The 12,833-nt window shown below is 42.7% G+C and overlaps 1 protein-coding gene across 4 annotated transcripts in view; it reads left to right on the top strand.

Annotated features, from left to right (window-relative positions):
* TIAM1 (TIAM Rac1 associated GEF 1) overlaps positions 1 to 12,833 on the top strand; it is a gene marked incomplete at its 5' end in the record, with an annotated part of 83,064 nt that overhangs the window by 59,765 nt on the left and 10,466 nt on the right. For 2 of the 4 annotated variants that reach the window (XM_082491480.1, XM_082491478.1), the window contains 5 exons: positions 1,007 to 1,110; positions 9,308 to 9,487; positions 9,932 to 10,000; positions 10,287 to 10,412; positions 11,552 to 11,660. In XM_082491480.1, the coding sequence (XP_082347606.1) occupies positions 1,007 to 1,110; positions 9,308 to 9,487; positions 9,932 to 10,000; positions 10,287 to 10,412; positions 11,552 to 11,660 (588 nt within the window). Of the gene's footprint in view, positions 1 to 1,003; positions 1,111 to 9,307; positions 9,488 to 9,931; positions 10,001 to 10,286; positions 10,413 to 11,551; positions 11,661 to 12,833 lie in introns of all 4 variants that reach the window. The other 2 variants (XM_082491479.1, XM_082491477.1) reach the window with 2 other exon arrangements.

Below are 12,833 nucleotides of genomic sequence, written 5' to 3'. Positions count from 1 at the left end.
TGAGGTTGAGAGGAGCAGAGGAGAAAGGTAAAAGGAATTAGCGTGTGGGCTCAGCTGCTGTAAAGCATCTTTTTATGTTGGCTTGAAGCTTAATTGAGGCATGCAGGAGTTTCCTGGCCGAGTTCATTCCATCACTAGTCATTATAATTTGCCATATCTAGAAGTTGAATGTATATGAAATCTGGTTTTCTGTGAAGACGGGCTAAAGTGTGGTAATACTGCGTCTTACAGCTATTTGAGTCAGGGAATGAGATCCCCAAAAAAGTTACTTGTGCACAGAGATTTTAGGCTGGTTCTGCTCTTTCTTTTGTCTCTTGCAGGTAATTCATCATTTACTTAGAAGAAGTCGCAAAGAAGTTATTAGCTGTATCAACAACATAGTCTCCAGAAGAATACTAAGGCATAGGGGTTGTTGCCATGTACTGGTGGAAATGAAATTTAATTTTCAGTTAATGTAACAGGCTCCTAAAAACTGCTAAAACCTGCTTTGTTTCCTTAAAAATCAACATCGAAACTCAGTAGTGGGTGTGTTAGGCCAAAACTGCAAGCAATTTAAAGTAATCACGTTTGACTTAACTTGGAGGAAGAGCCGATCAAGGCTTGTTTCTTGGCACAGCCTGCCCACTCACATACTGCAGTTTCCATTTGAAACCACTGAAGTATAAAGGTAGGCAATTGCTCACCAGCCAAGAAATTAATAATAAACATAAGAATTTAAATGTGGCATTTTAGCCTTATCTCTGAATCGGCTTTTGTAGTTTCCAACTAAATAATGTGTCTGGCCATAACCTGTTTAGTTTTACACCTGTAGTTAGACCTGGCTCCTGCTGTAAACTGAGGTACTCCTTTAAGGTCATCGATTGCCTCTGGCATAATGTCTCGTTGGCATGTACTTGTGTGCAGGATGGGGCCTGGCCCTCCGTGGGAACTCCATGTCTGTTGCGCCCAGCTTTTTGAATTTTCAGAAATGATGGTTGGGTTTTCACACACATCTCAATCTCAGCAGGGCACTCGCTTTGTGGCGACGGAGACAGCTCTGTTGAGACAGCTCCAGAAGAGGCAGAAGCGCAAGACTTGGAGTCATCTGATGAGGCCGATAAGATGAGCAAGGTGAGAAACTTTCATTTTCACATGACAAGGAGCGAAAGCGCAGTGCACTCACAGCTGATGCGCCGACTTTACAGCTGCACACGATTAAAGCATCTTTCCTGGGAAAATGTTAATCTTACTTTTAAGGTGTTTACGGATGATATTGAATGAAACAAATTACAGCTTTGATTATGGCACATGGCTACCTCTTAAGCAAGACTAATGGCCTTTTTCCAGGGTTAGTTCACATCTTCAGTATCTTGTGATAATATTCCCACATAGTTTTTAAACGGCCTGGTTTATCACCTCCTTCACCAGAGCAGGTCAGCTAAACCAAAAGATCAGGTGGATTATTACAATTTCTTACTCTTTGTTGATTTCTAGGCATAGGAAGAATGTAAGTTAAACAGTGTTTCCTTAAATCAATAGTATAGCGCACATGCTAGTTTTTAAATGCAAACTAATTATAGCCAATCTACCTTAAATTGAAGCAAAACTCTCCAATTATAGCTAAGAGGTTGTGCAAATGGATTCCTAATTGCCGTCTATTAAGGGATGGGTTTCACAGTGGTTGGTAGTTTGCACTTGCTCTGGTGCTGGGGAGCTTTACACACCATAAGGCATGATGATGAAGTGGATTTTGTGGCAGAATCTACTGAGGTTATTTTGAAGGCACTGATTGCTTTTAGGTGTTTGTTGCATACGTGATGTGAGAACTTACAGCTATTTTTTTACAGAATACCCGATCTCACGAGTATCAGATATCACTTAGTCTGTGCTTATGTATAGGTGTGTTTTTTCTCAGCTCTCGTTTTAACTAAAATGTGTTAGAGTGAGCTCTGAACTGGTCCCTGTACTATTCTACTCGTCACTGTAGCAAAAGGAAGGAAAAGACCCTGGCCTCTTGTTTCCTGATCTCTTATGTCATGCTAGCCTGCAGTTTTGTCTTTGATAGCCAGACAGTGGAAGTCAGATAAGAGGAAACATTCCTATGCATGAAGTATATGCAGAACTTCCATGCAGGGGTGATTGCTGTTAGAGTTTGCTTCCAGGCTTTATTACAGGACTTCTTGTAAGTACAAAGAATTTCTTCTTGAGTAACTGGAAGTGTTTGTTGATACTTTGGGATTTTTAACTGTAAATATGTGGGATTTTCACATGCTCTGAAAGGAGTCTCTTCTGTTAAACACTGAAGCTGTGGAAGACCACCAAGCATAACGCACAGCTGCTTGGGGAATAAACGTTCTTGCTGTGTTTTCTGTAGCTTTCTATTTCTGAACCATGCGACAGGCTGTGGAGTTCCATTTTGCATCTTGCCTCCTGGATCTTCAGAGCTATAATTGCCTGAAGCAAGGCGTAAGGATTACATGATTAGCCTTGTGGCTCAACAGATTTAGTTAAACTGAGAAATGTGCATTAGCAGTCTAATACTTAATATTCTTATATTGGAAGAGTAACTTTTAACTCTAACAAGCTTTGGTTTCCAACCAGAGGAAAATCTGTCTTTCTGCAAATGACATGTTGTGTTTGGTACTTTTTCTTTTAAAATTCAGAAATATGTCTTGGTTTGTTTGTGTGATCTAGAGGTGAGTGAGGCATTTTTCTTCACGTTCTGTTTGTTATGGGACAAACTGCTTGAAATGGTTTTCCATAAAAACGGCCGCACACTTGTACATATAGTATATATACTGTGTGCTCAAGTTGGCAAACTCATGAATGCCACTGTCCCTGTTCACATAGAAGAGCTCTGTACTAAGTGGGCTTTCTTTGTGCTTCCTCTCTAAGGAAAGGTGCAGAACCCCCAAATTATTTTGCAATGCCTATAGAGAATTCCAGTATGCAGTTGTGGGGAGGATATTACTGCTTGCTAATCACTAATTTTTCAATACAACAACAATGGGAAAAAAAACCCTAACCTAAAAAAGCTCCATCAATGGGAGGGTTTTCCTCATCCCTTTGCTTTTAAAGTCAATCTGCATAGGGAGTAAGGAGTCTGCAGCATGTGTTTTTCCATGGAAAGTTGCCACCCGGCTGGTGAGGTGAGGGAAAAAGCAAAGGCGTTTTCCTGTCCGTGTGCTGCCACACCTTTCCACGCGCCTAGGATTATGCTGCAGAAGATTAAGCTGATGTCCTCAGTGCTGTTTTACACGGGTTATTTTTGTACGTGGGAAGTGAAACACTCTGCCCTCTTACTACCAGGAGGGGCATGTTACCCTGTATCGCCATTACTGCCACAGCTTCCAGTCTCCCTCGGATGGTGTTCAGGGGAGACTTTCTTTATTTTCTGCCCTTCTTGGCAAAAGCAGAGCAGGAGCACTCTTATCCATTCACTGCTGGGCAGCAGAGGATATCCAGTTAAACTACACTGGAGCCTCCCAGCTAAATGCAGAGTTCCTCTTCTTTCAGCACAGATGCAGCATCAGCAGCTGAAGATCCGAAAATAGCATTTGTGTTGCCTTTTGCCTTGTGATAGCATGATCCTGAGGCAGGGCTTAATCCTGCAAATACCACTGCTCTGCACCGTGGTGCTGGTGGTCTGCTGATGCCCACAGAGCGCTGCAGAGGAGAAGAGCTCTGAGCTTCTCCAAGGAAACGTCCCGGCTCTCCAGCCAGCGAAGCGATCCTAGGGGAGAGTTAATAATTCATGGAAAAAGGAGAGGAACGCAGCACTGCAGCTCTCCTTCAGCCGCACTTGTAGCACAAGCTGGGTAGGCTTTTTATGAAGGTAAGCTGTGTGAAATCCTAGTAAAAGCTGGGCTTGGGTCCCTTTGGACTTACCTGAATTTTATCATGTATGTGAATAGGTGGATGTATAACACAGGAGGTACTCGAATGTGTCTTCCCTTCTCCTCCTCCTCCCTCCCAGCTGTCTGTTCCCTTCCCCCAGACCAGCATGTGCACGTGGGTGTGTGTTTCCTTAGTAGTGGTGCATTTGTTTCTTAATCTGCAAAAGCCTCCAAGCTGTTGATGGTGATGAAGTATTTGAAGGGTTCACCAGTAGCTCTGAGGATTCCTCCCTTTTCTGAAAATCTTATCTCCTGTATATCCTAAAGACCTGGTAACATGGAGTTTACTTCTCCATCACTGTTATCAAAGCAATCATAATTATAAGCAAAAATGGGATGTCTGTAGAACTATTCCGATAAAATACTAGAAACCTATTTCCAAGGTGGCTTGAGGCGTCTGCAGTGCAGTGGTGTGGGATAGCTGTTGTTCTTTGGACTTGCTCCCTATCTAATTTCTTGATGCCTTCCCATTGTCAGCCAGCCCTCTTAGTTACGGTGTCTCTTGGGTTGAAATCTATGTAAACAGTAGCAAGCAGGTACGCTTTTTGGGTGCGACTCTTCCTTTAAGCCATGCAACTGGCAGTGGCCTGAGTTGTGTTCCTGCTTGATTCTGCTCTGGGGTGGGCTCCCAACTTTCCCTTCTCTCCCTATTTTGCGTGGGAGGCCAGAGGAGGGGAGCAGGGGAAAGGGAAGCCTGCCCTGTGCCACCTCTTCAGGCTTGTTTTCATCTAGCATGCGAAGTCAAATTTCAGGCTGTTTATGAAATCTAGATGATACCCCCATCTGTCAGTCTCCAGTTCTACAGAATATCGGGAACATTTCATACCAGAGTAATTTATTAAATGGTTACTTGCCTCTGTGGTGACCTGACTGTTTTGGCCTTTTAAATATTGTAGAATAAATCGAGGTTCAAAGGAGGTGCCCTGAAGACTGATTATATATGTGAGTGCTTAGTGGTGCAGGTTACCAAAGGCTAAGATAGGTGTTGTGTCGTATCTCAAGAGCAGTCTTTGTGCATGTTTTTTCCTCTAATGCTCCTTTGAATTTGATTGGGGATGTGTTTTAAAAGCCATCATCAGTTAAAATACTGCAGGACACTCTTTATCTCCCTGTTTCTAATTAAAGACATCTGCCTCTTGAAATGAAAGTTAATTACCTTGCAGCAGTTGTGCTTAGGGGAGCATGCTGTAATGGGCTGTGTGTGTACATGCTTATACCATTTAGAGGTATTTTTTCAGAGAAAATAGGTCGTCTTCTCTCTGCAGCATTATTCAAGACCAGAATTAAGTCTCAAAACCTTCGACGTGTTGCAATAGATGTGAAAGGATTAAAACAGGGATTTGAGGGGTAGGTTTTCTAGTCGCGTAACTGGCTTTTTTAAGTTCTTTTAATTCTGTGCCTCCGTCCTTTCAGATGTTTAATATTCTTCGGCAGTGCTGTTTGTAGCCAATCGGCTCATGCTCAGCCACAGGCAACAGACATTTATATTCCCGGGCTGCCTTCACCTCCGCCTTGCTGCATTTCAGCCTCTCTGCTGAAGTTTTTCTCTTAATGAGTCTATGAAAAGCAGCGCTGAGTTCTCAGCTTTGCCTGGTAGCTGATGTGGTGAGCAAACGAGGCCAGCGGCAAACAACACATGCGGAAAGGCTTTGCTTAGAGAAATATGGTCACTGCCCTTCCTTATTAAAATGCAGCCGTCTTCTGTGTTGTGTGCCAAGTAGGCAGCACGGAGTATCTGGAGTGGGAAAGCCTTTCGGGTCAGCTGAATATGTGGAGACCTGGGATTTTCGTCCTAGCTGAGTGACAGCTCTGGCAATACTGTCTTTCCAGCGATGTCGGCTCTTTGGAGAGTTAACCGTAAACTCAAGAACGAAAGCGCTGTGAGAGCCGGCGACTCTCTGTACCGTATGCTGTATTTGGTGAGCAGATCTACTGTGCAACGCGACTAGTCTAAGTAATTAGCAGTTAAATGGATTTTCATGCTGTTTTAATTTTCAGGTTATAAATTCAAGGCTGAGCTGTAATATATATACCCTGCAGAGGCTTTTTGTTATTGTGCGATGTCATTAGCAGTCCTGGCAATGTGTGAAAGCATGCAACTTGCTTGAGTTTTGTTTGCGAGATCAATACTGCTTAGAGTTTGCCATCCGTGATGAAACAGAGGTGCTGCATGCCACTCGAGGGGACAATCTGCCTGATGGCCAGGCACCCGTATGCCTTTATACGGTGAGCGCAAGGGGAAATGGCATTCTGCTCTTACAACTCTAGGGCAGGCAGCCAAAACTCCCCACTGTGGGCAGCATCAACGTGCTTGATGAGTTTAAGGACTTGCTCCTCCTGTGTGGGGGAAGGATGCGAGCCTGGCTCCTCTGCTGAGCCCCCTGCAGAGGAGGGCTTAATGTACTTGCAAAGTAAACTTCCCTTAACAGCCCAGTTGTGCCAGCCCTCCATCTCATTTGAAGGTTGCTAGATGGGATTGCTCACAGAACTGTGCCTGAAGAGTGGTGCCGTAATTCTCCTAGAGAAATCCTGGTTCAGTGCTATCATTGTTGCAGCTGGCAAACAGAGCTGGTACTGGGAGATAAAAGGATCTGTTTCTGTTCCAGACCTTCTCTACTCTACCCACTTTCTCTAGGAAAATGGGGACAGAGAGGCTTTTGTTAATATTTTTCAAGAGCTTTCAGCAAAATAGCTGTGTTCTGAACCTCCCTGGGTGCAATATGCATCTGCTCTCTGCCTGGAAATTGATTTTATTTTTTTAAGTAAATATAAGGTAGAAAGAACTACGTTCAGGAATGAAATGACTATTTGTTCAATGAACAAGCAAGAAAACAGTTTTGTCAACATTAGTGTGCTTGAGGCTCTTTCATCTGTCCAAAGAGTATCAGGTGAACGATACTTGGGAAATAGGTAAAAGATGTGAGGCAGGGCAGTGGCGAGGCAGAGCTCAGTGGCTGCTGGCTGGAGCTGGGCAAGGCTGAAGGCAGCGAGCAGTTTAAGCGTGCACAAGGAGAGATAAGGCTTTTAAAAGTCTCTTATGCTTCCTTTTTGGCATATGGATGTAAGTATTCCTACTGGGGCAGACTGCGTGCCTGTATGACAGTTATCCACTTTTCAGCTACTTGTTAGTGTTTAGCTGGCGTTTCATGGTGTAAGTGGATTTTCGCGCTCTTTCTGGGTGACCCATCTTTCCCTGCAACTTATTGCAAGTTAATGCATGGAATGGTGAGCTGTCTGAGGGGCATCAAGCACGAACTGCTTAAAACACTTGGTTTATTTTTGGAGTTTGATCCATATTGTGCTTTATACATTATAACTATTTTTAATTGTACAGTTGGCTCTTAGAGCAAAATGTCACTGGATATGCCTTCCTCAAATATTCTTTCAGGAAGTAGCCTTAACAAAGCTAAATGTTCCTGGGGGAAACCCTCCCTATTCTGAGTCTCTGCAGGCTCAGATTAACATTTATTAATTGTCAGCTTTTTGCCCCTTTCCAGCAGAGCAGGTAACTCAGGCAGGTTTTTTTGCCTGCATGGGAGCCAGACTTTCACCTACTGTGCTTTGTGGATTTGGGACTGTTGGGATCAAGATTGCACCTGTTGAAACCTAATGCAAACTTAACCTAAAAGTTTGAGTATGCTTTGGGTATACTTAAGCGTACAGGAAGTGTAGGTGGAACCTTGCTGAGAAATAAAACTAATTACTTTGACTCTTAAATAAATCCAACTCCGTGACATGCACCATTACCAGAAGCTGAGTTGGAAATGGACTGGTTCAACTCACTGCTTCCCCCTGCCCTCAACTTGCAACATTTTCCCTTTCTTCCTTATCTGAGTTAAACCTCAGATATTGAAGATGAATGTTTTTCCTGTAATAAACTGTGTCTGAAAGGCATTTTTGTATAGACATCAGTTACAATTAGTTCATTGCTTACATTTGTGTTCTGAAGAAAATCATCCTTTACAGAACAAACACCTTTGCTAATATGCCTTGCGGTGGTACACTCAGGTGAGCGTTTACAGCCATAAGATACCTTTAAGGAAAGTAACTGTGTTATGGAAGGAAATCCCTTACTTATCGCTAGCTTGGTTAATGCTCCTCTCGGGCTTCATGGCTGTGTAGCGCTATAGGAGCACTGAGAGAGGAAAATAATAGCTGTATGTGAGCAGACTGCACAGCTTAAAAAGTGCAGAGATTTTTTTCAGCCTGGGTCGTCATGAAGGTGTGGGGTAGTTCAGGCTCTGGATGATGTTGTTGCTACCAGATGGTGGGAGTGAAGTGACCTTCTGGGGAGCAGTGCTCCATCTCCAAACTGCAGGGTGGTGTTGTGTTCCCTCCTCTCCCTCCCCCCCCCCCCTTTTTTTTTTTCCTTTTTTTTTTTTTTTCCTTTTTCTTCCCCCTCCTTTCTCTCCCTGCATATTCTCTGTTTGAACAGGCTAATTTTGGGTAAGTTGTTTTAGTATGGGTTGGAGGGATATAGAGGCAGTCCTGGGAAGTCTCTAAATCTGGATCAAGACATGATGGCAGGATTACATGCAGAAGGTTAGAGGTGTGATCAAGTGCAGCAGCTCTTTTCCCTCCCGTGCCTGCTCCAGGTCTCTGGGAGGGATGGAGATAGGGCACACCAGTGCTTTGGCAACCCTAGAAGCCTGGGGCTGTTGTCACTGACACCAGAGACTGTACCTGCTTCAAGCTTTTCGGTGTAACAAAAGATGCGAGAAGATGATCTAACATGAGGAGGTGAAGAGAGGATAACTGTCTTTATATAAAGACAGTTGATTAAACATTAAAGAAACCAGCTAGATGGAGCAGCTCTGAAAAACCTGACTTATGGGGAAGAAATTCACCCTGCAAGACATGTTTCCAGACACGGAATAGATACACAGTTACCTTCCCGAAGAGCTTGCATTTGAAGCCTGAGGGGCTCTGGTTCCCCAGATGGCTCTGCCTCCCTGAAAAACAGCTTAAACAGTTTCTGTCTCTGCCTTGTCTCCTTGGCTGTGTTGACACAGCTATTCGAAGGGTTGTTGCAAACTCCATTAGGGAACTGGCAGAGGGCTGGGGTGTGTGTTTTGCTTGCACAGTCATTTTTGGTTCCTGATTCTTGGGCCTTTTTGTTTGTTTGTTTTTCAATCTTAAGTGCTGTATGAGCCTATTTAATTACAGTTTATGCTTATCTGAAACCAGGAATGTTATTGAACAGCTCTTCAATTAATTTGAATTGTGCAACTCTTCCCCTCCCCATTATCCCCAGTCACTGAGAGATAGCAAAGACAGTTACATGAAATGATGTGTGCATTTCTGGACTTTCGTATCTGTTAAAAAGCCCCCAAGCTGCAACTGCTTAACTGCAAAGGCTTCTCAGCTCCATCGTTCCTATAGCTCTTACTTAAAATATTACCACTGGTCTTTCCTCTTCCTTCTTTTTAAAGAGTACGGAGCAGGTTGCCGCTTTCTGTCGCAGTCTGCATGAAATGAACCCTTCAGATTCAAGTGCTCATCCTCAGGAATTTACAGGACCCCAGCTGGCCACCATGAGACAGCTCACAGATGCAGATAAACTGCGAAAGGTTATCTGCGAACTTCTTGAGACAGAACGCACCTACGTCAAAGTAAGGGGTCTCAATGTGTTGTTTCCGTCTACTAATATTTCTTCTCCTTCTGGAAAACTTTGGTAGTTTTTTACCTAATACTTCAAACTATGTTTCGTGCATGTATCTCTTAGTTAACTTACATTCAATTCTACAATCTGTCCCTAGAATAGTAACTTAAACTTCTGAAAAAAGTAGGCTTTCCAAACTCTTATGCTGTCATTTTGAAATTACTTAGCTGGTGTGCAGAGGAACGCTGTTAAATGAGAGCTGGTGTTGATTTTGTAAGTAAAACTGTGTAAATATTTCCTTTTACTATCTTAAATTCTGTGAAATCCAACTATTTTGTCTTACGTGTGAAAGAGAAAAATTCATAGACTAATTAAATGGTGATCTTTGCCACTTCATTAAATAATCAGAGGCAGTTCGAGGAACCAACATGGGAATCTTTTTCTGAATTTTTAGGACTTAAATTGTCTAATGGAGAGATACCTGAAGCCTCTACAAAAAGAAACGTTCCTCACACCAGATGAGGTATGTTACCTGTTGCTTATCTTTTTGCTAGGTAGCTCCACTCTCACCACCCCCCAGCTTGACTTGCTTATCTAAGAAAGGGCTATAGAGAAATTTTGAATTCAATTTCTTTTAAAATCATGGATTGAGTAGCGTATAAAGGTACTGCTCAATAATGTATAGTCTGTAGTTTTTTTCCTGACATCACACTGATTATACAATTGGACTGTGAATTACTGAAGTTCTAGAAAACGTGATTCAGCTGCAAAGTGCTATTTTCAACATCTCACTTTTTTTCTCTTATTAGCTGGATGTTCTCTTTGGGAATCTGACTGAAATGGTAGCATTCCAGGTAGAGTTCTTGAAAACTCTTGAAGATGGAGTAAGGCTGGTTCCAGACCTGGAAAAGCTTGAAAAAGTTGAGCAATTTAAGGTAATCTCATTGTTTACATCCTTTAACTCTCTTTATCATATTTGTCTGACTACTGTCACTGTTCATGTAAAAACCTACATCTACTTACACTCAAGATTAATTGTTAGCTAATACTGGAACTGTTTGAAAAACATCTTGCTACAATTGTAGTTTATGCTACATTTAGCCCTATAGAGCACTAGAAATCTGTAACACCATGTGCTTTTAGATGCTATTCTTGCCCTTCTGCCAGATTTCTTGTCTCGGGCTGTCAGGAAAAGCTAGAAATGGAAAGTTACGTAAAGTCTGTATTTGTATCTGAATTCTGTATTTGGGCTTTTGATGCATAGCGGAACTATATGGCAAATACTTCCAACTATCAGCAGATGTGCATCAAAGGTAGAAATGTAAACAAAAGATATATAAAATTCATTAAAAATATATATATAGGAAAATGTGGAAATGCAGTCATATACTGGATATATGTCAAGTAGATAATACAGTATTTAGTCTTTGGGGAATTTTACTCTTGCTTTGAGCACTCACCTTGGCAGAGGACAGGATGTCTTGATGAATAATAATAATTCCACTGGGATTGCTCTTCGGCTAACATACAACCCTGGAAGAACTACTGAAAGAAGTTGTCTTTTTTTGTTCGTGTGTGGCTTTGCCATCAGGTGCTTGTTTAAAACAAGCAGGAATCATGAACAGTGCCCTTGCGTAATGAGGACACAGCTTTTGTTTTGTAGGAAATGTGCCCTTAACAGAGAGCACAGAGATACTTTTTTTAGTGGAGGAAGCCTCTGTCACCACCGTGTGCTCTGAGCTTTAAGACCTCCGGTCATTACTTAGATCAGTAAGGTTTTAAGCTCAGGCATGTAAATACAGTCCTGGAGCTGTGAACCTAGCTCCCTGTATAGTCAGTTGTGTCTCCAGATCATCCTGACTGGAACTTGGCTAATGATGTTAATCACATAGCTTGAATCCAGCCACCAAGGGTCTGTTTTTTGCTAGATGGTGTGAAAACACTCTAAAAATGCAGTGTCCTGTCATCCATAAGCTAAATGGAAACTTCAGGTGACCTGGCAGAAGGGGAAATAACTAACTGGTTTTCATGTGCGTTTTTTCCTAACACATTTTTTTTTATTTTTAAATCCTAGAAAGTGTTATTTTCCTTGGGTGGTTCCTTTCTTTACTACGCCGACCGGTTCAAGCTGTACAGTGCCTTCTGTGCCAGCCACACAAAAGTCCCCAAAGTACTAGTGAAAGGTAAGAGCCGTGTGCTGGACAAACAGACCTAGGTGTGCAGAGGGTGAGATGTCACGGTGACACATTGGTTTGGGCTGGCACAACTTGTCCTTGTGAATGATGAGAGGTGGCCACTTCACCCCAAACCATGCAGGGCAAGTTGTGGTGGAGGAATGAAGGCATACGTGTGCCTTATTGCTCTCCAGGAGCTTTCGCAGTAGGGAAGTAAGCCCACCTGGCCTGAGAGACTCGCAGAGCGCTCAGTGCCATGGGCGTTTTTGGACCACCATCAATGTAATGATACCCGAGTAGCTCATTACAAGAGGTCGTTAACCTTGCATGTAGTCTTTCCCCACACACTTAATTTATTCTCCCCTGACATGTTCAGTTTCTTTTCAGTCATGTGGGGAGTGGAAGGTTTTCATAAATGGGTGATGTGGCATGTGCTAATGGATTGCTATACTTTGGAACTGAGAGTGGTGATGCTTGTAATGACCTCTGGATCCTCCTAGAGTTTGTGCCATGAATCCTTGCTAGTTGCAATCCCACTGAAGCTCTGGCCAATGTGGTAGAATGCTGACAGCCAGTAGGAAAGGATCAGCCTGGGAGAATGTTTTATGGGAGCTGTCTAAATATTTTAACTTCACTGTGCTCTCCCCTCTCTTCCTCCTCTCACCTTTGTTCCAATTTGCCTGAGAAGTTTCCATGTACAAATTCCTAGCAGAGCTTGGCTTGCTGAGATGGAGGTAAATGAACTGTGGTCTGGCTTATAAATGCCCATGGGCCGCCTTGCAATGGAGTCATGTTTTTTTTCCCCTGCGAAAGTGTTAATCTCTCAGAGTTAGCAGTGCTTCATGCAATTCATTTTTAGCCAAGACGTTAAATAAACAAATGGTTCCAGTTGTAGGACCAATGCCATTACGGGAGGAGCTCTTATTTTTCAAAGTACATCTGGATGCCTGACAATAGTTTGGGGTTTTGGGGTGGTTTTTTTTGTGGTGGGGTGGTTTGTTTTTTTTTTTTTTTGTGCACATTTTTTTTTTTATTTCTACTTGTAAACTCTTATTTACCGTGCTGCAAAGAATACTTGGAATACATGAATAAATGACTTATTGCTAGTCACATCCATGCTCTCTTTTGGTGTTGTTTTGTTAGACCTGAATGTTAAGGCCATAGACTAGGTGGATCTGGTTG

Source organism: Vanellus vanellus (assembly GCF_965231255.1).
Source record: "Vanellus vanellus genome assembly, chromosome: 1".
NCBI lineage: Eukaryota > Metazoa > Chordata > Aves > Charadriiformes > Charadriidae > Vanellus > Vanellus vanellus.
Note: the sequence above shows the minus strand (reverse complement) of the source record. Positions and strands in the feature narration are given on the sequence as shown.